We start from the raw sequence: 23,965 nt of genomic DNA, 5'->3' as shown, positions 1-23,965 counted from the left end.
TCAATTAGCTCAAAACATGTTTAAAACCTTTTTTTTTTTTTTTTTTTGTTTCATTCAAATTCTCTAATTTCTCTTCAGGCGGGAAAAAGCACTTTGTGTGGCGGGGCAAACTATAATATGACTGAAGCACCCTCGCATAAAATTCAGAAACGTTCTTGACAATTGAGGTAATATTCAAGGGTATTCTTGACCAAAAGCAACAAAAGAAGAAAAAGAAATAGATATAGGTTCAATTTCCCGCCAATTCAAAACCCTAAAATCGTTTATCCTTTCCAGTTAATCTCCGTCCTCATTTCCAAAATCGAAGCTTTGCGTTTCATCAATGGCGGAAGAAGAAAACGCATCAATGGCGGAAGAAGAAAACACCGAGGCAATCCAACCCGAATTCCCAATCGGAAGGGTCAAGAAGATCATGAAGCTCGACAATGACATCAACAAAGTGAACTCGGAAGCCCTATTCCTCGTCACGTGCTCCGCCGAGCTCTTCCTCCAATTCCTGGCCGAGAAATCCGCAGAGATCACAACGGAGAGGAAGCGGAAGATCGTGAAGCTCGAACACATTCGAATCGCCGTCAAGAAGCACCAGCCGACGAGCGATTTCCTCCTCGACTCGCTTCCCATGCCATCTTCACAGCCTTCAGATCGTCCGGCCACCGATCAAAAGCGTTCTGGCTCAGTCTCAGAGAAACCGGTCCCGGCAGGCACACGGCGAATCGATCACATCTTTCATAAGTCGGCAAATGAAGCTCCGATTCTGATCGACAACGACGAGTCGTAGATTCTTTTCGATCGAGTACTTTCAATTATGAATGTTTGAATGTAACTTGCGCATTTTTCCTTTTTTAACTTTTTGTTTACGTTAAGGGAAAGATTAGTGAATTGAGAAATTTTGAGATGTGCCAAATCAAGGTTAATGAATTAATCCAATTATTGTAGTTTATGTATAAATCAAAAAGTAGAAAAGCTAATTGTGCGTAGTTGTGATGGTGAGGTTTGTTTTTCAAATTTAAAGAAAAGATTGTTGCAATTGGGAGGTTATAAATCCGGCGATTTATCAATGTACCTTTTATGTTTTGTAGGCTAAGCATTTACAACTAGCCGGAAAATGGGCATTCAAATTGCCAAAGATTGTGTGTAAGCTACCGATTTTATGTACACTTTCAAATAATGTGCAATTTGTGGGGTCTGCAAATTGTTGCACACAATCAATTATGGGAATTGAACATTTGTTATTTCATTGGTTGATTGCAATGTGTTTATAGCATATTTGATATTGACAATGACTAAATCTTAATTTTCTTTACAATCAAGTCTAATGACAAAAACTTTTATTACTGCTGATGTGACGTGATTTGTACGTTGTGAAAGTGGTGTTAAACGTTGATGGTGGGCTCATGTGAAAGTAATTGTTGGTATGCAGTTTGTTTGTTTGATTGTTGTCACCATCTTTTTTGTATCTCTCAATAACTTTTCTCTTTTTATTTCTTCTCTAGATTATAATTTATTTTTCTTTTCTCCTTGCTTGTGTTCATGATTTTGATTGTTAGATTGAATTTGTTGATTTTTATGTCATATCACAGGAGACCAGATAGAAGACGTTAATGCAAGGGCATTAGGAAAAGTCTTTCTGAATTTTGTTTGTAGAGGGGATTGTAAAGTTGTAGATAATCACCAAATGGTTTTTGCAATAATTATGTTATTTCAAATGTCTATGATTGTCCTTCAATATATATTTTTTCATTTTTTTCTTTGAGTTTTTTGCTTGGGGAGTTCAACAATTGGTGTCACATTGTAACTGTACATACATGCTTTGATTTTATGACAGTTACATATGTAGTCATGCTGAGCTTATTAAAATATATGGTTTTATATGCACAAGATTAAGAACTTGTGTTGATGACAATGCTTGGATTAGGCCATTGCATGTATGCTTCATAATGTGATTACTTATTCAGAAAATGTTTTGTGCACTAAGAAATTTGAAAATAAGTTAGGTGGGTTCAAAGAATGATATTTTATATCTGATTTGAGAGCTAAGTTTTGAACTGTGAAAACTAATTAGCAATGGATGCCTGAGATTTTGAGGTTGGTCTGTTGCTTGTAGGATTTTCAAAATAGTCTCCCATTAACCTCCCTGGCTGTGTCATTGCTCCAGCCTCCAGGCTTGGATCACCTGGGATTGACTTCCAGTACGAATATAAAGAAGGTGTAGCTCAAATAAGAATTCTGGTCCTTGCTTATTCTGGGTGTATCTGTATCTGCATCAGTTAAAATCTAGAGGAAGATAGGATAGTTTAAGTTATTAATTTTCATCTTGCATTAGTCACTGAAATTCTGAATCAGAATCTATATCTGTTGTTAGAAGATTTGATCAGATTATCAGTAATCATTTTCTTTTGCTTTTAATGTGGCAGGAAAACGTGGTAACCGAGTTAACCATCTGCAACCTCGTTCCAAACGCTCTGAACAGTGGGAACCAGTTTGTGCCCGGCTGGAATCATTGAACAAGAAGGAGGTGGTCAAATCTAAAGAGATTTCTTACTGGCTGTCTGCAAACCCTAAGGTCAAAGAACAACTGTATTCCCAACATTCTCATTATCACTTGATGCACTAGATCCAGAAATGCCATTCAAAAATTGCAGAAGAGACAAGAAGTAAAAGGTATCAATTACCAACGTTGCTGCACATTTCATGATAATATATTGGTGCGGACACCACATGATGGCAGATCTGTGGAGATTATCTTAATCATTTATGTTATCTTAATTTTGGGTTTTTCTTTAGTATTGGATTAGTATTTGAGATTGTTAGGATTATCGAATTAGTATTTGAGATTGTTTAGGATTTGTTTAGGAGAGTTTATCTTTATCATTGTGATTCCTGGAAGCTGTATATAAAGCTCCAGATGGTTTCTTTTGTATTTTACAGACTATTATTATTATTATTGAGATTATTGCAGATATTGCATAGTATTTGTTTGGTGGTGATTCCAAACACCTTAGATGGGAAGCCTAAGGTTCTATGGTAGGACTACTCTAGGTGGGAAGCCTAGGTTGTCCTACATCATATATGTTTACTGTTTAGTAGGAAGATAAGTGCAATAACATGTCATTTTATATAAAAGAGGTCAATTTATAAATGTGCAGTGCTCCTTTAAAGGTAGGAGCTAAAAGCCTAAAATAATCATATTTTGGTTGCTACCTTACTGTTCTTGCATTATATCTGTTGTTTTCTTTGGTCTCTGTGTAATTAATTATTAGTGTGCAGCTTTCAATATAAGCACTTCAGTGAAGGGTAATGACAATGGGGCAGCACTACTTGTTTCAATTCCATGTGTGTTTTTCATATGATGCAATGCAAAATTGTTTTGCTTTTGACTTGGTTTCAAGTAATATATCGTATATATCAGCTCCTGTGCTGCTTTCTATATTACTTGCCCTTTTCTTTAGAGTTTGGGTGCTGTACTTCCCTTTCCCTCTTGTCAGTTTGTATGTGCACAGATGGTGGGATAAGCCCCAGATATGATCTTGCATGCCTGTTTGGTGAACCCCTTGGACCTTGTCTCCTTTCAGCAGAGATGCTAATATGCTACAGCAATAACCTATGCAACCAGGACAGATGCAAATCACTATTATTTCTTAAAGATTAAATTGTTACACAAATTATTGCCATAGCCAAGAAAAGTTTGAAAGTATCATATTGAGACTAGCAGAGTGTAATTCTTGATGGAGCCATAAATGAATTTTATGATGCCAACTGGACTCTGTAAAGTTTGTTTGTGGTACAGTGGTAGTACCACAGACTTTGATCAAGTCTCCTTCAGTTGCACATCTTGTTCAAGTTTTGTCCCCCCTTCCTTGTTTACCTAAAAGAGGAAAAAGAAGAGCTACAACATGGCTCTATTTTATTTTATTTTTATATAGATTGGACATGGTCCACTTAATGCAAGAGCAGTAGCAGATTTATGCTTGTTGGCTGTCCATTGGTGCACATTATATCAATATCGTGTGATGAGGCTTGCCTCATTGGGAGTCTATGTCTCAAGAATCAAGATGCTTATAAGCTTGTTAAGATCTCATGGTAGCAGGATACTAGATTACATTTATGGTGCTATTATTTTTCTTTTTCAAGATCCAAGTTTTAAGATGAATTCTCTTGCAGGAAATTCTTCAAGCAATGTTGGAGGATAGTTGCATATATATAAAATCAAAATGAAGTTCTTCACAAATACAAAATGTAAGTATATAACTGTATAACTGATATACTTTATTTACTTAGTCTTTACTTTATTCACACTGATGCTATTATAAAGAGTACCAGTATAACACAGTTGGAGAGCTGCTTGTCTATTGTCTTCTCAAAGCCTAAATGAATAAAAAATATGGAGTTTAAATGACTTCCTTGCCTTTACAAAGAAATGAAGACTGTACATAATAGCTTTGCTATGGCTGATAAAGAAGGAAGATCAAAGTTCATGTCAAATGCTGCATCTCTTTCTCCCACTTAGGACTGCTGTTGGGATCTTGGGTTCGCTATTGTTTGGTCTAAAAGCTAGGTGCTTGAGAGGGAGCTCTTACTGTGGCATGGTCCTAGAAGAGTGGTGAGCCCCATTGGTTTTTGAAATTTGACATCAAGAAGTGTTTTCATACCATCAACCGATCGTTTAGTTTGATAGCGTGTCTTCACAATCAATTACTGTGAAGATTTAGAGGTTGACAGAACTTAAAAACACAATTTTATTATAATTTTAAACACAAATTTTATTGATACATCTAACTGCAAAATGTACATCAGTTGTACTTGAAGTGAGAATAAAATGGCCCTAAAACTTATTACATTAGCCCTTAGAATCACCTTTTGTCTTGAACTCCTAGACAGGGCAGATAGTTCAGAAAAATAGATAAAATACATGGCAATATTTTGGATTAATTGTCTGCAGGATTTGTTATTTTTTTCAGAAAAGAAACTTTTTCAAATCTCGTCTACCTCATCACGCATGAAGGTCTACAGATCTGACTCAAAATTCAAGGAGATAATGGGCCTGAAAAGGTTGACACCACTGAAGCTGTTTCATCTCTAAGATGAGCAAGGCTTGGTCGAGCAAACATCTTTTCACCTTGTACTTTCCTTCCTTCTTTTATGAACGATATGCCTTGTGTTGCTGAATTAATGCTATTTGATCCCAAGTGTTGAATGCCCAGAGAAACCCTTCTGTTTAAAGGCACAGCATTAGTAAATCCTCCGTTCAGGCTCCCATTTGAAAGACGTCGGCTGCTGGTACCTGGCCTGGACACAAACAAATTCTCTTGCTCAACTACTACTTGGCTTTGTACCTTCTTATTTTCCTGTATGACAAAGACCATATCAGAGAGTAGGTAAGAATATACAGTTCTACTGTGAGTATTGGTACATGCATATATTTAGTGTTTAGAATGTTTTACAGGAGAGCTCCACCATAGAAAGAAGACTGTAATATTTACTTTCAAGAATACATGAACTTGATAAGCAAAAGAATGAAAAACATGAAATTGTGTTTGCATTGCCATATTACACTAACCCTTTGTCTTTGCTTCTCCTCTTCTTTTTCCAGCCTGAACATGTTATACTCTTCTAACATTGCCAGGAGAGGTACCTAAAACAACAGGAGATACCATTTTCAATATGATAGGTTACTTGGTTTACTCAATGAGTCTGGAGATGCACAGTACCAAATGACACAGAAGTTGTACAGTTGGAATTCAAACTGTCAGGCATTAAAAGAACCCAGGAGTTAAGAGTTCCACCGACTTGACATGTTTTCTGCTCAAAATATTTTTAGGTTTTTGGTATCATTTTTTTAATTTAATTTATTACTCCATGTTTCTTGACAAGTATAATTTAGTTTACACTAACGAATCCATGTGTATGAAAGAGTTTGCTTGACATTTTTTTGTAACACGAAAAATTTATGACTAGCAATTACTTTTGAAGTTTTGAAGCATCATAATTGCAGATTTTCTTTGATGTCAAAAATCCTATTTTGTGGTTGGTAAAATTTAATTTACACCAAATGCTCTTCAATGTTGATTATGTAATTGACATTGCTGATAATACACAATGAAGGAAAAAATATTTTTCTTTATTTTTTCTTTTAGATAAGCTAGAATAAAAAGTCGAATGCTTTTGTTTTTATCTGCTTCTAGGGAACCATATGAGTAATGACTTGCAAGATTGATTTCGAAATATGCAGGCCTACACAGGAATATATTAGTAAGTCTTCGCTTAGAATTAAATTCAATTGAGTGTGTGGGTCCCTGCTGTTTGAACATTTTTGTATAGGTATCTAGAGTAATGGGGGTGATATCAATCAAAATAGGGAAAAATTAATGATCACAGGGAGGAAATCTACAAAGAACATTAGTTCTCCTTAGCACAGATTCTGAATCATATTAGAACAGTTTGCCTATGAATCTTGTCTGATGATGCTCTATTTCTATTTATTCTAGAGTTTTCTATATCAGAACTTCTAGCTGATTCTCAATTTTTACCATCTGTGAACTTCTCTGCTCTGTGGTTTCACCGAATAAAAAATGGTGTTTCTTATTTATAGTTTCAACCAACAATTCTTTTAGTATAGGTTATTTACATTGGCCTATTTTGCTTAAAAAATAAGCTGGAGAAAAGAACTTCTGTATCTAGAAAAAGTGAGGCTTTAAAAAGGCTGAACAAAGGGCCAAACAAACAAGCATAGATAAGTGTCATGCAGTGATAAGAAACAATCTTTTATCAGAATGTAGTCATAAGCACCAGAATATCTACCTCATCATACAAGAAAACTTTCTTTCTTTCTTCTTCCCAGCTCTTAGTCTTTACTGTTAGCAAATCTACCAAAGCTGCAGTTAACCATCATGTGAAAACACATAATGTTAAATATATTTATATATTTATCAGAACTCCACATGATATTTCATTTAGTAGCTTTTGATCTTTTTAGTTCAAGGTAAATGTCATACGCTGTCCAAAATAAATTGATGGCTATTTTTATTTCACTAATAGTTTATATTTTATGATCTACTTGGTTAATATTGCATAATATACCATTATTCTGCAAAATTTTAGTTTTCACTAAAAAAATGTAATATTTCTTGACATGGTTGTCAAATTCTTTCTTCCCATTGGGTGTATAAATTAACATACAGAAACTCTAAACACCTGGGATTTTGTTGACTGTTATTCTGGCACGTTCTGCACGTCTGAGGTTCTTGTGGGCACCTCTGCTGACTGAGTATCGATTCTCATCCTGAAAGCATAAATGGATTAACAAACATGTAAAGGAGGTAAAAGGTCAGAGACAACTAATCTCGTTAACCAATGATTATAAGAAAAATAACCCTGTTATATTCTTCCAGCCAGCGCTCCTCATCACGTGCCAACATCCACTTTTCTACCTTCTCCATTATAGCCTTCCTGCTAGAAGCTTCTTCTTTTGCTCTTGATATCTGTTCATCCATGCTCATGAGGAGATCAGCATGGTCAATCTCTCCTATTGTACGTTCATGCTAGATTATTAGTTTCTATAGTTTCAAACAACACCACCATATACTAGAAAACAAATACATATCAAGAATCGCACCAGTTTTTATGAGGTTTGTTATGTTATCCATCTCTGATTGTGAAGGAATCTCCATGTGTGATTTATTGCATATCTCCTCCAGCTCATTTTGTTTCTTGTGGAATAACTCTTTCATCTTACTTGATTTTAACTGATCCAGTCTCTTGACTTCAGCTTCAGCCTTGAAACCATTTGAGTTACTATTATGTCTAGTTGTTTCTGATACGTTTGAGTGTCATAAACATTATATACTGACCTGCTGAATTATACTAGGAGTGAGGCTTCCTGGATCTGATACTTCAGACGAGACTAATAATAAATCAGTAACATGGTAGAATGAATGACGCTCTCTGGAGGGTGTGTCCATGAGATTCCACAAGTTTTTCAATGCTCTACCAAGTTGGCGTAGCTACCAAAATATATGAAGAAATAAATCACTATCAGTATATAGCAACTGAAAAAAAATATAAAACAAAGGAAACTGGGGTGCTTAGCATCACTACTATCAAATTTATGTGATTTTACCATCAATTAGGTCAGGTCAGCATTGTGTTTCGAGTTATGTGAAACTCTTTACATTTGTGATTACTCACTTGATAGTCACCAAAGTACCTTGTTTTGCCGAGGCAGGTTGGTACCTCATGCAAATAAGTTCTGATCAAAAAATTAGTAGCACAACAGCTTAAGCATTACCTTCTCAAGCCGCTTTTGCTTTTCTTCCTCCAGAGACTCCACTGTGCTTTTGAGTTTAGCCAAAATACTGTCGCTTATATTTTTTGACATTCCACTCAATTCGTTCAGGCTTGGATGAACTTTGGTTATGATCATTGAGGAATCCATCCCCAGTATTGCAGTCAGGTTGTGGATTTTGCCTATGTATTTTTCTACTCTTTGGAGCCTTTCATTCTTCGAGGTAGACAAAAGAGTAAAAGAATATGAAAATTGATTATTTCAGTTATACTCTGTTCATTGCACAGAACAATTTCTTAATCACTTCTATTTGTACCTTCTCATTACGGAGTCTTTGTAGTTCAATCTGATACTCCTCAAGTTTCTTCAAAGAAAGATCATTCTCGTTCACTATGACAGTTGATGATGAATTATCGTACTCTGATTGACCTGCTATTTCTGCAGAAATTTTCTGAATTTGTCCTTGCACAGCTTGGAATTGGTTCATCCTCTCTTCTTTTCTTAACCGCATCTCCCGCAAAGCTGGTGTGATTGAGTCTAGCTGCTCTTTCAATGTTCCTGTCATCTTTTCTGGCTGTTCAGACAAGAATTAGTTTAGTCCATGCAAGTATAAGTGAGTTGAGATTTTCTGATGTCAAGAGGAGTAGATTCATTGTGTTCGAATATTTCACTCTCATTGTAATAGTCACAATTTGATAGACTCACCCAAAAGCATATTTCTGGCTGGAAGTCAGCCATGACAACATTGTCGGGCCTACTTATTGGGCCATTCCTTATAATGGCAGGAAAAACCTGTGGTCAATTTTCTACTGTGACTAATTTAATGAAATTCTGTTTTCTTTTGAATTATATGAAACCTTTCTAATTAGAAGCTTGAACCTTGTTTCTTTAACTCTATTTAATAAATTGCATTGATATTCTCCAAAAATCACTTGGCTGAAGGATTCCAGAATTGAACACTACATCCTGACTACTTTTCACATCTATGATGTATACCAGTATTCTAATTATACGAGACTTTCTAATTAGAAGTTTGAATCTTGTTTCTTAACTGTATTTAATAAATTGCATTGATATTCTCCAAAAATCACATGACTGAAGGATTCCAGAATTGAACACTACATCCTTTTTTTTTGGAGAAAGTGAACGCTACATCCTGACTACTTTTCACATGCATACCGGTATTCTAATTTATATGCATGCATTTGTGGTTACATGAGTTGATAAGTGGTACCCGTCCAGGGAGAGATCGTTCACCAAGGGACAAAAGAAGATGGGTAAATTCAGCCTCAGCTTCTGCCAACTCCTGATGCAGGTGAGCTCTTGATATATTTGCAGTGTCAACTTTTCTCCTGTAAACCTCTAGACACTCCTGTTCTAAATCTAGCAGAACCTTCTCTCTTTCAAATTGATCTTCTCCAACTTCATCCCATATCATCTGTTTCAAATTTTTGATATAAGAACAGTGAATGAGAAACATTCCAACTATTACTTTTGTACACAAATAATTACGATAAAAAAAAAAAAACTCTTGCCTGCAATTCCTGAAGTAAATATCCACATGAAGTTTCTAGCAATGCAGTGCTTCTCATTCTAATTGTTGTTTGCAGTGAACTTATCTGATGCTCCATTTGATATGGGTGGAGCTCACAGATAGCCAAGCTACTGGTTTGAGAAATTCATTGATATTACAATTGGAATTGAGGGAAAGTGGAGAAAGAGAGAATGATGGGGTGGGAGTGGGAGCTTTGGGTGTGAATTATTGCTTAAAAAACAAGTGTGACAGAGTTAGGTAATGTTGAATCTTTGGGTTCAAGGATCAGTAAGTTCTTTTCATCCTCCAGGTTGTCTTTCCCTCTCCTATTATTTGAATATGAGAAATGAGAAAAAGGTGTATCTTCTTTAGTTTAGTCTCTTTATTCAGAAATTTCTATATATATTTGATAAAAAAAAAAAAAAATTCCTATATATATATATATATATATATATATGTCATATATCACCCTTTAGCTGAACTTGATTCCGAAGCAACCTATGCCTAGAAATGTAGACAGCTCAATTCATGCTTTCGGCAACTAATATCTATTATACCCTCAAGAATGGGCCACCGTGAGAATCTGGACCATACGGTGTGATGCCCTAATCTTGATGTCCAGTAATGACATTTGATTGCAAGACTTTTCACTTGAATTTGGCTTGATTGGATTTTTTTTTTTTTTTGGTTGAAAAAATGGCTTGATCGGATTTGATTTGCTGATTGAGAACCATACGTTTAGATTGGCAATATGTACAAGCTACTCAATATAAGCCAATAAAGCCATTAGCCAGACAAAATTTTGATAGGTAAAATACTTCTTTCTATATAGGTGGATTTTTTTTTACTGATTTTTTAGTGTTGAGGTAAGATTTCATTGGCATCAATAACACGTCATTTAGAGGACTTTATACTGTAGCAGTTTCAACACCCCACCTTGTACACCTTTCTGATAAACTATTTAATAAAATAAATTGAAGTCAATCTTGATAGGGAAGACTGAATTTAGGTGTGGAGAGATAGAGATACCAGGAGTGTTAAGGACATATTAATGGCATAAAGATGGAACTGAAACTGACTGGGGCTTTATATTTTTAATAACTTTGTCAAGAAAAAAAAGGAAGAGTGAGATCTAGAAGTTGTGGAACAATATGCAAACCAAGGCTTGCAATTTAAGAATTTTAAGTACAACAATCGGTGGGGTCTCAATATTTTGGGACATTGGATTATCCTAATATGTGAAGTGTGAACCATCTTTTAAAGGTGCCACTACAACAAAAATAGTTTACATATATTATACTTCAACGATCAAGAAAGGCAGTCTCACCCACCACAGAAGAATTGATGTATGAATGACTTTGAGATATCATGTTGGTGATACTTCCTCCACTAGCGATTTCTTTCCTTCGACTTATTATTATAATTATCGATCAGAATCCACTACGAAGTTGATGAATGGATTTGTAAATTGATTGTGGGCCTCGTCTAACATCATAAACACAGTGTTTGTTCGAGTTGCAGAGTGACCATATAGACCCCAACATTACAAAAATTCATCTGGAAAATTCATATGAAACTGACAGCCTTCTATAAAACTTTTATTTTTATTTTTTATGGGTTCTACTATTTTGCGTTGAACAATCCAGCATTTTTATCCTAGTTCTAAAATATCATCATAGCTTTATTATTTTAATATACATGTGATAATATCTTCCTCTAATATTAAGGGGCAATGATAAAATATAAAGAGGGTGAAGATAGTAACTGCCTTAAATATTCTATTATTATTGGTGAAAAAAGCAATATTCAACACAAACGATCTTATCCTAGATAATAAAAAAAAATTAAAAACCAATTTTTGACATAAGAAAAATTGGTTCAGAGTGTTTAATTTGTAAAGATTACTGTTATTTCCACAAACTCATAGTGACACATGATGTAGAAAGTTTGATTTTTATCCTTATTATTACATTCAAAATGTCAAATTAATACTTAAATTTCAATGATGAGAAATAAATATGATAAAGACAAAGTTTTTAAAGGACCCTTATGTTATTTTTTTTTTCCTTCTATGGTTGGATAGTTACAATAATGGGAATAGTGGGAGGAATAAATATTGGACTTCTTTTTTGGAAAAACTTAAAAAGTCACTTAAGTTACAAGGCTCTTGGCCTAGCATATTGTTGTTGCCATTGCCCTGTTCCATGGTTTTACTTACCACGCTCAAATAATTTAACTTGTGGTACAGATGCCAATGACTTAACCCTATACGAAGATTGGCAAGGTATCCACATAGTAAGCTCGAATTTGAAGCTTGTTAGAGACCAAGTCACCTATAAGGTTAAAAAATAAAAATAAAAATAACTCTTAGTACACCTATTTTCCTTGTAAAATTTGTCTCTAAATGACTTTGTAGTGAGTATTTATTTATTTACATTTAGATCTTCCCTAAACCATGGATAGTATAGAATTTTTTTTTTCAATTCATCCATAAATGATTAATTTGTCTACCAAAAAAGTTATATGGCATATGTTGGTGGTATCCATTGATAGAGTTATAAATTAATTGAGCTATTTATGAACAATTTTAATTTTTTTTTTCGTATTTTAATTTTTAAGATATTTAGATCAACATACAATGGAGCTGGAGGTTACTTTGGGATTTCAGGTTCTGTGTCATTGTGTCAAGCCGTATTAATGACAAGACTAAATGTTGAGGCCTCAACATGGCTCTACAAAAGGTGCAGTACCAATTATTCACCCGAAATGTATAGAAAAAAAAAAAAACCCAAAAAAAAAAAAAATAATTGTGTTTTAAAATATATTACAGAGAGAGCAGAAAACTCATAGTTTTATCTATTTTCCCCACTTTAACTAAAGTAATTAACTGAGCATGCATTAACTCTTTTTTTACATAAGATAAATATATAATTTTATTATAGAGGGAAGAGACGAAGATGCTAATTTCCCTGTGGATAAATATTCTGAGCAAACACGGACAATGAGTGAAATTTTTAGGAAGTCCAATTATAACAATGGAAGAAGCCCTTTCAAATAATAATGAAGCCAAAAGCAAATGAACGATTAGAGTAAAATATAGTTCACCCATTAATGATTAATTTGTCTACAAAACAAGTTATATCACAAGTTAATGATTAAATTCATTGAGCTTTATGAACATTTTTAATTTTGAGTTATTTAGATCAAAATACAATGGAGTTGGAGGTTACTGTATGGGATTTCAGGTTCTGTGTCACTATGTCAAGCCTTATTAATGATAAGACTAAAGGTTGAGGCCTCAACATGGTTCTACATAAGGGTGCAGAACCAATTATTCAGCCAAAGTGTACAGAATAAAAAAACCCCCCCAAAAAAAAAAAAAAAAAAAAAATCAAGTGTTAAAATCTATTATAGAGAGAAGAAAATTCATTGTTTTATCTATTTTTCCCACTTTAACTAAAGTAATTAACTTACCACGCACTGTCTCCTTTCATACATAAAAATTTCAGGAAAGAGATTAAAATTCTCTTGTGGATAATGTACCTACCTTGAGCAAATAGAGAAAATTAAGGAGAATTTTAGGATGACCTGTGCTAATGATTATAAACAAATGTATTTTTCTAAAAAAATCAATCATAAACACAAGAATATACATAAATATAAACATAGATACAAACATGCTATATATATATATATATATTTTTTTTTTTGAGAAACAATACCAAGCTTTCAATAGATCAACAGAAAACTCTGTATTTTCAATAGTATAATACTCTATATATTTTCAATTACACATCCAAACGACGCATTGTCAATTCTTAAGGACTCCTTGAATTGAAGGGAGTCAAGTAGTGCTAGTGATGTCATTGAAAAGTCACATACAACATGTGACTTGTAGGTTGTTGCAGTCAAGTGTTAGAGTCTCGTAAAGAAGCCTCCAAGCTGCTAGAGATTTGTATATATTTGGTAACCTTGTGACTTACGGGTTACTAGAGTATTATACTATTATTGATACTATTAAGTTTTTCTTTTTGGGGCAATGAATGCCAATTGTTCACGTATGAAACATTCATATTTTTTTGTGCTTATAGTCATATTTACTATTTTATTTAGTGTAGTAAAAAACATTTCCCATTTTTTGAATGAATACGATGAAAATTGTACAAAAAGTCTACTATTCACGTTGTTAAAAAGAAATACAAATTTTTGTGTATGAGTTAAAAAGTTCATGAAGTTAGCTCTACTATTGTTTTCCGCCATTTTGTAATCACAGTCTTCTAAAAAAAAATTGTATATTGTTAATGAGGGTTAATTTATTAAAATAAAAATGGCATATCAATTGAGACCATTTCCTAGGAGGTTTTATTTCTTTCAATCATGAAGGGCTTGTCTTGTAGATGTTTGAACAAAGATTTCATTTATTTATTTTTTTTTAAAGGAAGATAGTCTTGATTGTTTCTTTAAGACATTCTCCCCTCTCCCCATGTGTGTGTGTTAAAATATTTAGTATTCTAAAAAAATAAAAATCAAATATACATTAAAAAAGAAACTCTATTCACAAGTTACATCAGATATGTTGGTGGTAGTCAATGATAATATTATAAATGAATCGAGCTATTTATGAACAATTTTGGCTTGACTTGAGAGAAAACTTGTTTATATTCATTTATTTAGCAAATGAGCCAAATTCAAGTTCAAGCTTATACTCGATTACAAAACAAGTTAAGCTCAAACATAATAATGCATCAATGAACAAGCTAGTGAGTATAAGACTTGATTTATAATATTATTTGCATGCATGTCCATATATAAAATATACTTATATAGACTTTTTTTAGATAAATACTTATATAAACTTGAGATTGAATTATGTAAATAAGTAAATAAGTTCATTACATATAAATTTTTTTTATCATTCTAAAAAAAAAAAAAAATCATATTATTATTTGTAAATCATTGATGATATAAATAATCCAATTTTTTCTAAAGTTATATATAATTTATAACAATACTAGGTTGGTGAGTCTGTTTTTATAAGTTCATTGAAAATTATTTTATCTAATTAACTCAAATGATATAATTTCAACAATAATTTAGTTATAAGTTATTAGCATAAATTTGTGAAGATGAGATAACAAGTCATTCAAGAAGCACATCATTTACTGCAATTATCTTATGCAGGAATTTGGAACAAGTTGGTTGTCACTTTCACATGGATCTTCTCTACTCAAAATAAGTTGTGGTCCTCGATTTTCTCATAAAGAATACTGGTCTTGGTGTTTATTATATATAGGGAAAGAATAAGTTAATCAATTTGTTTGTGATCTAGTACAAGTTTGTTGAACAAGAAAATAAATGAATATTTAATGTGCCATCTAACTTGGTGATGTGCTTGAACTAAACTCATGGTTGAAACAAAATTAAATTAGCAAAGCATGAACTTTTAATATTTTGCTTAGCTTAGTTTGTTTATCCAAAAAACGAGCAGGTCAAATCAATGGTCTATAATACTTTGTTTATCCAAAAGATGAGTGTCCTGAATCAATGATCTATAACCATTCCTAAAGTAAAACTCATAAAGTTAACCTTCACCTATTACGTGATTGCTTGCTTTTATATTGTTTGAGGCTAAGATTGTGTTTGGTTTGATGGAAATTAATTTTCGGAAAATATTTATGCATTTATGGGTGTTTGGGGCGATGAAAAATGTTGGTCTACTGGATTCCTGGAAGTTATTTTTCGGTTGACGTAAAGTAGACACTTATAGTGGAAATTAGTTTATAGTGGAAATTAGTTTACACTTTCATTTTTCATAAACTATTTTTGGCCTCACCAAAAACTTATCAACTGAACCTCCACCCCCCATTGTTTGCCACCCAACCACCACACCACACTAACCTCCCCAGTCTCTGGTGGCCAATCATCTCCACGATCGTCGGTCCCCCGATCACGATTATTGTCATTATTATTATTATTATTATTTATCTAAAATTTTTATTTATTTTTTTATTATGTATGTGCTTAGGAGATGAGAAGATGTGAGAAAAATATGCTTCCATAGCATTTTCAGGAGCACAATCAAATATTTGAAAATAAATTTTTTTTCCAGAAAATATTTTCCTTTTAACCAAACACAACCTCAGAGGAAATCATAATATTATCTACAAGGGGTCAAAACATGGACTAAAAATTTCAAATTCAAGAATAAAAATACATTAAGATTTAAATCTAAATTAATACATAAAAATTCAAACTAGTATTTATTCATTATTCAAATAATACAAACAAAAACATACAAAATAATTGTTTCTTAATTCATTTTGATTTAATCATTTGAGTAATATTACATTCATAACATTTGTACAACAAATCCTAAATGACAAGCAATTACTGGTTTGAATCTGAGATCACCACTGACCTCATTTTTTAACCCACTAATCACAACTTGCCATCTAGGATTTGTTGTGAAATTGTTGTGGATGTAGCATTACTTCAGTAATTTACCAAAATTGGAATTTGACATTTCTTAAAAAAAATGAAAATCACCTATATGGTTATTTACAAGATTTCAAATTAATTCTCTTTTAAATGTACAAAATAAAGAGTCTCTTAGAAAATAGGCTAAAATGCAAATGACACTCTATAAGTTTGACTGGAATTCATTTTAGTCATTTAACTTGACTTTCGTTTAATTGAGTCCTCCAAGTTTTCAATTTATTCAATTCAGGCATTCCGTCTAATTTCGTTAAAAAATTGCCATTAGAAAAATATTTTTCTCACATTAAAAAAATCTATAGAATTAAAACAAATATTTCATAGATTTTTTTATGTGAGATTAAAAAAAAAAAAAATTTCATTAGTTAATTGCATACTTAATGAAAATTTTTTAACGAAAACTTGAATTGAATAAACAAGAAACTTAGAGGACTCAATTAAACAAAAGTGAACTAAAATGAAATTTAGTCAAACTTAGAAGGTGCAATTTACATTTTAGCCTAAAAAATAACATTAAACCAATTGGTGTCTTTTTATAATAATGATGGTGAGTTGAATCAAACTCATTTCGTCCATGTGGTCGTCCATGACTAGACCACGTCTAAGTCAATTCACGATAAAGAAAATCAAGTAGAAAGTGACACAAGAAATGAATAGGCTACATCCAGAGGCTCAATGGTCATCAAGGTAATTTGGTCGTCCATATCATGAGAGGATATGGATGACCACTCAACACTTAGCAAATTTCAGAGAATTTCCTACAAATGCAAAGTAATCGGACCACGTTCTACTATTTTGAGACGTGAGGATGAGTTCCCGAAATCCGCTCTAACTCTCCCCACTAAGCCCATACACCTCCCACAATGGTAATGGAGCTTAACAAGCAGACTCGCTCAAGAACTCATTATAAAAAAGGGACCTAATCCTATCAGCCCATGGTACGTTTTTCACTGTTCATACACTTAGAATACTTGAGTTCAAGAGGGAGAACTGACTTAATCGTAGGAGGGTCCTTGGTCGGTTCACCCTAGCCACCTTCAATAGTTCACTTCTTTCTTTTCATGTCTTTCAACCACCGTTGACATCCAGAACATTCAACCTACTGATTTTTCAAACCTCATCAAATGATAAAGAGGATTTTATTGGCATTTAATATGACTTTTGGAACAATTTAGTTAGTTTTCAAGTTTGCAAAACTATTTTGTAAACTAGAATCTCGAGGCTCTGAAACTTGAGTTCAATGATGGAACTCCAGTCTCTAAGACTCGAGATCCAAGTGGTAGCAATCTGATGTGAAAGACAAAATCCATGTGGAACTAGAGTCTCTGAGACTTCAGTTTTTGTTGTTGGATATAGGAGTTTGTGCCTGTTAGGGTTGTGGTTTTGAATTGGTACTCTATATTTTGAAAGAGATGGGTTTGGTCTAGTGGGTTTTTTATTTTATGGGTGTAGACACTCGATTTTGCACCTATAATTTAATCAAGGAAGATGGTTAGAGTGACCATTCATATACCTGAAAAATCATAGTTGCATTACATGCATTAATTCACTTATTGCATAACATAAAAATGATCTTGAGATTCTAATGGTCGTGACGGTATGCCTGATTTCCAAATCGGACCGTTAAATTGAAAGATATCGCATGATCAAGTTTGCACGGTTTGCATGCATTTTTTTTTGGGTAGATCCAATCACGCATGATTAATTTAAATTAATTATGATTAGTTAAACAATCAAAATTAATTAAGTAATTTTGTGATTGGTTGTTGGATAGTGTTAAAAATAAACTTGCTTGCATGTGAATAAAGTGGATAATCAGATAATAACGAAATTGTGGATAACCAAGACTTTTTGGAGTGTTTATATGCAAGATAATAATCACTTTAGAGACCTGAATATCTAGAAAAGGGGTTTAATCTTTAGAGTACGGATTAAAAATGTGTCTAAGTGCAATTCTTGGCTAAAAATCCCTCAAAAAAGGAGACCACAATGGACCAAAATTCAAATGCGGGTCCAGCACCCAAGAGGGCCATTCAGCACTCTTGGAGTGGAGTGTCGATTGGCATAAACTCGAGGCCCAGCCTGAAGACTTCTAGATTGAGATAAGTCGTACCTTTTTTGATTTTTTAGAGATGAGGATGCATCCCAATTCGTATCTGATCATTCAGCTAATTTTTTGAAGCATTCTCACCTCTATAAATAGAGGATGCCTTTCAAAATTCAGGACACTTTTTTATGCTTTTTGACCCCCCGTCTTTTTGGCTCTTTTCTTTAAAATCCCCTTATGTTAAAGACGTTCTAGAGGCTCTTACCTTAGGAAATTTTTTTTAAGTAAAGTATTTTAGGCTTCAAAGAGTTGAATAAATTTCTTTGAATCCTAAAATATTCTTTCATTAGAAGAGTATGCTCATGCAAGAGGTATCTTTTTTTTTCTTTTCTCCTTTCATTACTTTTTTTTTCTTGTTTGATGCATGAATATTGTTTAGCATATTTTCGTTATTATGTTTTGTTCTTGATATATTATTACCATGCTTGAATATGTTGCTATGTTCTTTTCTTTAACATGTGATTGTTTATTGTAATTCTTTTTCTTTAGTTTCAAAATCTGCAATGTTTGACAAATTTTTTATGAAATCTAAAAACTGATCTGAATTTTTCAAATCTGAATTTTTCTCTAATTTAAAAACTGATTTGTATTTTTTAGATATGATTTTTTTAACATAAAATAGATCTGTATTTTCATTAAATACAGATCCGGTTTTTTTTTTCTCTAATTCAAAAAACTGATTTGTACTTTTCAGATCTAATTTTTTTTAACATAAAATAGATTTGTATTTTCATTAAATACAGATTTGATTTTTTTAAAATTCAAAGCTGATCTGTATTTTCATTAAATATAGATTTGGTTTTTTATTTTATTTTATTTTTTTATATATACATAAAGTGGATCTGTATTTTCATTAAATACAGATCTGGTCTTTTTAGAAAAGTTTTCTTGGTTACAAAATTGCAGGTTTTGAAATTTAAAAGAAGAAATTGAAAGTTAGGTTGTAGTTTTTTTATGAATGTGATGCATGTGAAATAAATTCATCGTATGAATGTAGATCCTCTTTCAAAAAGTTTTTATTTTATTTTTATTTTTTATATATATTATTTCATAAAAACAGATTTGATTTTTCTAAATAAAATCACCCCTTTTTAACTTTACACAAAAACAGATTTGATACTTTTTTAGAAAAATCTTATTCCTTTTATTCATAAAAAAATAGATTTGATTTTTCTTGATAAAATCATTTTTTTTTTTTTTTACTTTACACAAAAACAGATCCGATTCTTTTTAACAAAAATCTTATTCTTTCTTTTACATAAAAAAGATCTGATTTTTCTTTACAAATCAAATTTTCTTCTATACACAAAACAGATCTGAATTTTCTTAAAAAGAGAGGATGCATCCATAAGGTAAGTTTATTTGAATTAATTTTAGTCAAGTGTCTGTCATGTATGTTCAACATATCATTCACATCATGCAAAAAAAGGGTATATTAGTCATTAGAGTCTAGAAGACCAAACTCTGTCTGGGCGGAATGGGTGTCTAACACCTTTCCATTCCGTAACCTAGCCCTCGAGCTTAGAATTTTTGGATAGGTAGATTAGTGTTTTGTCTATTTAATTTTGGTAAATTGTAACTAGGCCCCAAAGCGTTGTAAGGTTAATTTACCAAAGTTGTATTTTTCTTTTTTCAATCAATGACAATGAAGCATTTTATAATGTAATTTGTATTTTATTATTATTTTTTTTATATAAAAAATAAGTAGCGACTCCACACCACTTATTCAAAAAGAGAGGTGCCCTTAAAAGCACCCAAATCTCTTTCTTTTTTTGAGAGCACCCTAATTAATACGGTCTCTTACAGTGGGTTTTGCTTGGTTGTTGTACACTTTTCCAGATCTTCTTCTTCAAATCTACTTCCTTTTTAGATCTTCTTCTCCTCCTCCTTGTTTGGACTACTTCTTTCTATTTACACCCTATGGAACTCGAGTTTCTTTGGTGAACTTACTCGAGATGCTACTTTGCAAAATAGTTTGCAAAACCTGTTAACTAATTCACCTTAGAGCAATTGTACCAGTCCATGAAAAATAGAAAAAAGTGATGAATTTTACACATTTTTGTTCAAAAACTACCCACATTAGTGAGTCTATAACACTGTACATATCCAAAAATGCTACAGTAACCGAGCATGATTACACGATTACTGTAGCTTTTTTTTTTGATTATTCTCTCAAAATTTTCTCTCTCTTCTCTCTCTTCCCCTGACTCTCTCTTTTCCCTTAGGCTTCGTTTGGGAGGAGGGAATGGAATGGAATGGAAAGGAATGAAAAGAATCATTTTAAAATATTCCTCCCTTCCATTGTTTGAGAGTTTTAATGGAGGAAATGGAAAACCCATTTCCTTGTTTGAGAGTTTAAGTAGGAGGGAATGGAATGGGTGGGAGGGAACACTCATTTCTCTTTATTCCCTTAAAACCTCAAATTTTCATTCCCTTCGAAATTAGGAGGAATGTGAGAGAATGAAATTAGATTTAATGATTTTTTTACTAAAACTCCTAAAATACCCTAGTATATTCAATTCTTTATTTTAAAATAGGGGTCTAATAGTAATATTGTCATAAAATGATTACATTCCATTCTCTCCATATTGCTCCCAAACAAGATTACTTACATTTCATTCATTTTCATTCCTTTATTTTAAAACATCCAATTAAGGTTACTTAATTCCATTCCATTCCTTTCCCTTACTTAAATACATTCCATTTCATTCCATTCCCTTATGATCATTCAATTCCATTCCATTCCCTTCCCTTATGAACTCCCAAACGGGGCCCTACTCTCTTCAATCAAAAAAAAAAAGAAGAAGACTCTTTACTCCCTTGCTTTCTTCAATCCAAAGAAGAAGAAGAAGAAGAAGAAGAAGAAGAAGAAGAAGAAGAAGAAGAAGATTAAATCAACTCAAAAAATCTAAAAACTCATCACAAACTCAAAACAAAATCCAACAGAAAACCCATTAAAAATCCAAATCAACCCAAAACCCATGCCGAAGCTGCTGTTGCCATTGCCATGGAAGCTTGGGTGGAGTGTTTGCTGCTGCCATGAGAGAGAGTGAAGATTTGGATCGTGCCCCTCGAATTGAGTTTGTGATGGTTTAAGGATCGGGTTTGGACCACTGTTTGTGGTGGTGGTGTTGATCTTTGTTGCCATTGGTGGTGGCAAAGGCTTTGGGGCTCTCGGCCTTGGACAGAGCTCAGGGCGAGCTCGAGCTATGGAGGATTGTGAGGTACATAGATTTTTTTTTTTTTTGGTGAAATGGGACAGAGAATTTTATTGATAGAGAGGAGATGGTTGGGCTGTGGAGAGAGTGAGTTGTTTTGAAAAATGAAAAAAATAAAGAGTGAGAGAGATCGTGTGAGTGGTGGCCAGTGGGTGGTTGGTAGGTGAAATAATAATAATAAATGATTATTTAAAGAAAATATATTATATAATAGATGATGCAGATGTTTTTGCAAATTGCTTTTATAAAGTAAAAAAAGTAGATTTTTTTTTGATACAAGATAAAATTTCTACTTTAACCTAACCTAAGTGTATATGTGTGTGAAACTCCCTCCTAGAAACTTGAATTCTAATCCTTACCTCCACATCTTACAAGCATTTATACTTGTAGAGTGACCACCATACCAAGGGTGCGTGGTGGTCACTCTACAAGTTTAAATGCTCTTAAAAGCCAAAAAAATCCAAATAAAGAGGCCTATGCGTTTAGGACAAACTGAAAGTTTCAGCTTATTTGCAATTTTCGCTTATTTTTGCTACTATTCATGAATCTGCATTTTTTAGTACTATTCATGAGTCCCATTATACCGTTCAGTTAACTTTTATCTTTATTTATTGTATTTTCAGCAAAAAAAATTTCCTATTTCAACTAAATAAGTTATTCCCAAACGAATATGAAACTAAAATATATATATATTGCACAGAATACATAACTAATAACCCAACGATGTCACGCTGACACGTGTGAAAAAACAAAAGCTAACTAAATTGGGAGTTCTCGTTGAGAGCTAGCTAATCCCACATCGTCTAGTTACACGAAGCTATCTATGTTTATAAGCAAGAGCGAGAGTACAAGGCTTGTCCCTTCGGGGACATCCGATAAAATTGGAACGATACAGAGAAGATTAGCATGGCCCCTGCGCAAGGATGACACGCATAAATCGAGAAATGGTCCAAATTTTTTTCTTTACCCAAAATTTCCCAAACCCATTTGTGAATTCTTCCATGGCTTCGTTCTTTTACACTTTCTCCATCTTCACATACGTTTTGGAGTCTTTCTCAACAGGTAAGCCCACACTTTTGGATCATTTTCGCGGGTTTCTTTTCTCTTCGCCTCTATTTGATATCAGAGCATTTTGATATTTAGGGAAATTTTGAATCTTTGATAGTTTTGGTGGTTGACTTGGAATTATCATAACCATATTCCAGATTTTCATTGAATTACATTCGCTTAGTTAGAGCTTATTTTCACTGGTGTAATAAAGTTTGATTGTTAGAAAGCATAATATTCTCTAAATTTAAAAACATGGGTATTGTGTAATTCTGAATGGTTGCCAAGATTGTCTCAATTGCTGCTTTGCCTTCAGAAACTGAGTAATGTTTGGAGTTTATGCATTTCACTACCCCTGTGAGTTGTGACACAACATTCCTGGTGTGGAGATTGCATATGACTTGGCTCCCCATTTAGTAAATTTCACTTGCTGGAGTTTTTGAGAAATGCAAGGCCCACCTCAAATCCACTGTTCACTTACAGACAGGTAGCCTGCATTTGAAATGGCAAATTTTAGTTTTCAATGGCCGGCTAAGATTTTAAATGAATTTTTCAGCTTCCTAAACATCTGTTTGGTAAGTTGTTGTTTGATGGCATTTTCATACTTTAGGTAGTCAATTTGTCAGTCTAAGGTCTGCACAAATCTTTGGTGCCACTGGTGCTAATAGTGGTTTTTGTGTGTGAGCTCCATTTGTTTGCGCATAGATTTAAGGTTTAAACCAGCTCTCTAGGCTATAAGTTTCATAGGTATGATTGCTAGTTCTGACTATTATGCTTTAAGGATTTCCTTTAGTCAATTGTTTTTGTAGCTGGGGTGGTGCAATCATTTTAAGAAGCTGCTGAAGAATAATATTGACAACGCTGAGGACATCAATTAGGCAAAATTTCTCGACATCTTGAAAAAAAGAAAAAGAAAGAAAAAAAATGAAATAAGAAGAAGTGAATAGATAGATGAAGCCTCGCATTCAGCTATGCAATACTATGTGTGTATATATATATATTTTGGAGATGAGCAATCCTATGTACGTAGTTGGATTAGAACTTGGTAGTAGAATTCAGTTGCTTGTCAATGTTCAAGATGTTGAGTTGTTGACCATACTGATGTGGTGTGATATGCCTTATTTCCTCAAATTGCTTAAGATTTTGATCGTCTTTTTCAATGAGGAAGAAAATTATAGTTGCTCACATATCGAAATGCAGAAATATAATCTAAGATTCCTTGGTTTCCTGTCCTGCAACCTTTACAGAGTTTTAGTGATTTGTTTATCGTTTAAAAAAAAAAA

The 23,965-nt window shown here is 33.1% G+C and overlaps 2 protein-coding genes and 1 non-coding gene across 5 annotated transcripts; 2 read left to right on the top strand and 1 right to left on the bottom strand.

The window, feature by feature from the left end:
• Nucleotides 1-229: 229 nt before the first annotated feature.
• Nucleotides 230-4,656, top strand: LOC115973192 (nuclear transcription factor Y subunit gamma-like). Of its 3 annotated transcripts, XM_031093440.1 has the most exons (4): nucleotides 230-1,134; nucleotides 2,415-2,661; nucleotides 4,162-4,236; nucleotides 4,313-4,656. In XM_031093440.1, the coding sequence occupies exon 1, from the start codon at nucleotides 323-325 to the stop codon at nucleotides 776-778; it is 456 nt and encodes a 151-aa protein (XP_030949300.1). In that variant the 5' UTR covers nucleotides 230-322; the 3' UTR covers nucleotides 779-1,134; nucleotides 2,415-2,661; nucleotides 4,162-4,236; nucleotides 4,313-4,656. The 3 variants fall into 3 exon arrangements, with proteins under 3 accessions (XP_030949300.1, XP_030949299.1, XP_030949301.1); XM_031093439.1 differs by having other exon boundaries at nucleotides 4,162-4,656; XM_031093441.1 differs by lacking the exons at nucleotides 2,415-2,661; nucleotides 4,162-4,236; nucleotides 4,313-4,656 and adding an exon at nucleotides 2,105-2,305.
• A 78-nt stretch (nucleotides 4,657-4,734) lies between these two features.
• LOC115973191 (65-kDa microtubule-associated protein 8-like) lies at nucleotides 4,735-10,179 on the bottom strand. Its single transcript, XM_031093438.1, has 11 exons — nucleotides 9,817-10,179; nucleotides 9,516-9,719; nucleotides 8,598-8,855; nucleotides 8,285-8,497; nucleotides 7,848-8,000; nucleotides 7,613-7,772; nucleotides 7,371-7,522; nucleotides 7,192-7,279; nucleotides 6,799-6,872; nucleotides 5,558-5,632; nucleotides 4,735-5,345 (listed from the first exon to the last, which is right to left on the bottom strand). Exons 1-11 carry the CDS (start codon nucleotides 9,910-9,912, stop codon nucleotides 5,025-5,027), a joined length of 1,794 nt encoding a protein of 597 aa, XP_030949298.1. The 5' UTR covers nucleotides 9,913-10,179; the 3' UTR covers nucleotides 4,735-5,024.
• A 12,312-nt stretch (nucleotides 10,180-22,491) lies between these two features.
• On the top strand, nucleotides 22,492-22,594 carry LOC115973198. Its single transcript, XR_004087641.1, has one exon. It is a non-coding gene; the product is annotated as a U6 spliceosomal RNA (small nuclear RNA).
• Nucleotides 22,595-23,965: the final 1,371 nt, after the last annotated feature.

The sequence above is a fragment of the Quercus lobata genome, unplaced genomic scaffold, assembly GCF_001633185.2.
Source record: "Quercus lobata isolate SW786 unplaced genomic scaffold, ValleyOak3.0 Primary Assembly Scq3eQI_2010, whole genome shotgun sequence".
Taxonomy (NCBI): domain Eukaryota; kingdom Viridiplantae; phylum Streptophyta; class Magnoliopsida; order Fagales; family Fagaceae; genus Quercus; species Quercus lobata.
Note: the sequence above shows the minus strand (reverse complement) of the source record. Positions and strands in the feature narration are given on the sequence as shown.

Excerpts from the sequence above, each read along its gene's own strand:
- LOC115973192 (XM_031093440.1), top strand. The coding sequence starts at position 323 with ATGGCGGAAGAAGAAAACGCATCAATGGCGGAAGAAGAAAACACCGAG.
- LOC115973191 (XM_031093438.1), bottom strand. The coding sequence starts at position 9,912 with ATGGAGCATCAGATAAGTTCACTGCAAACAACAATTAGAATGAGAAGC. Across the intron at positions 8,856-9,515 it reads AACGATCTCTCCCTGGACGG|CCAGAAAAGATGACAGGAAC; the intron begins GTACCACTTATC and ends TTGTCTGAACAG. Across the intron at positions 6,873-7,191 it reads AACAGTCAACAAAATCCCAG|CTTTGGTAGATTTGCTAACA; the intron begins GTGTTTAGAGTT and ends GGTTAACTGCAG.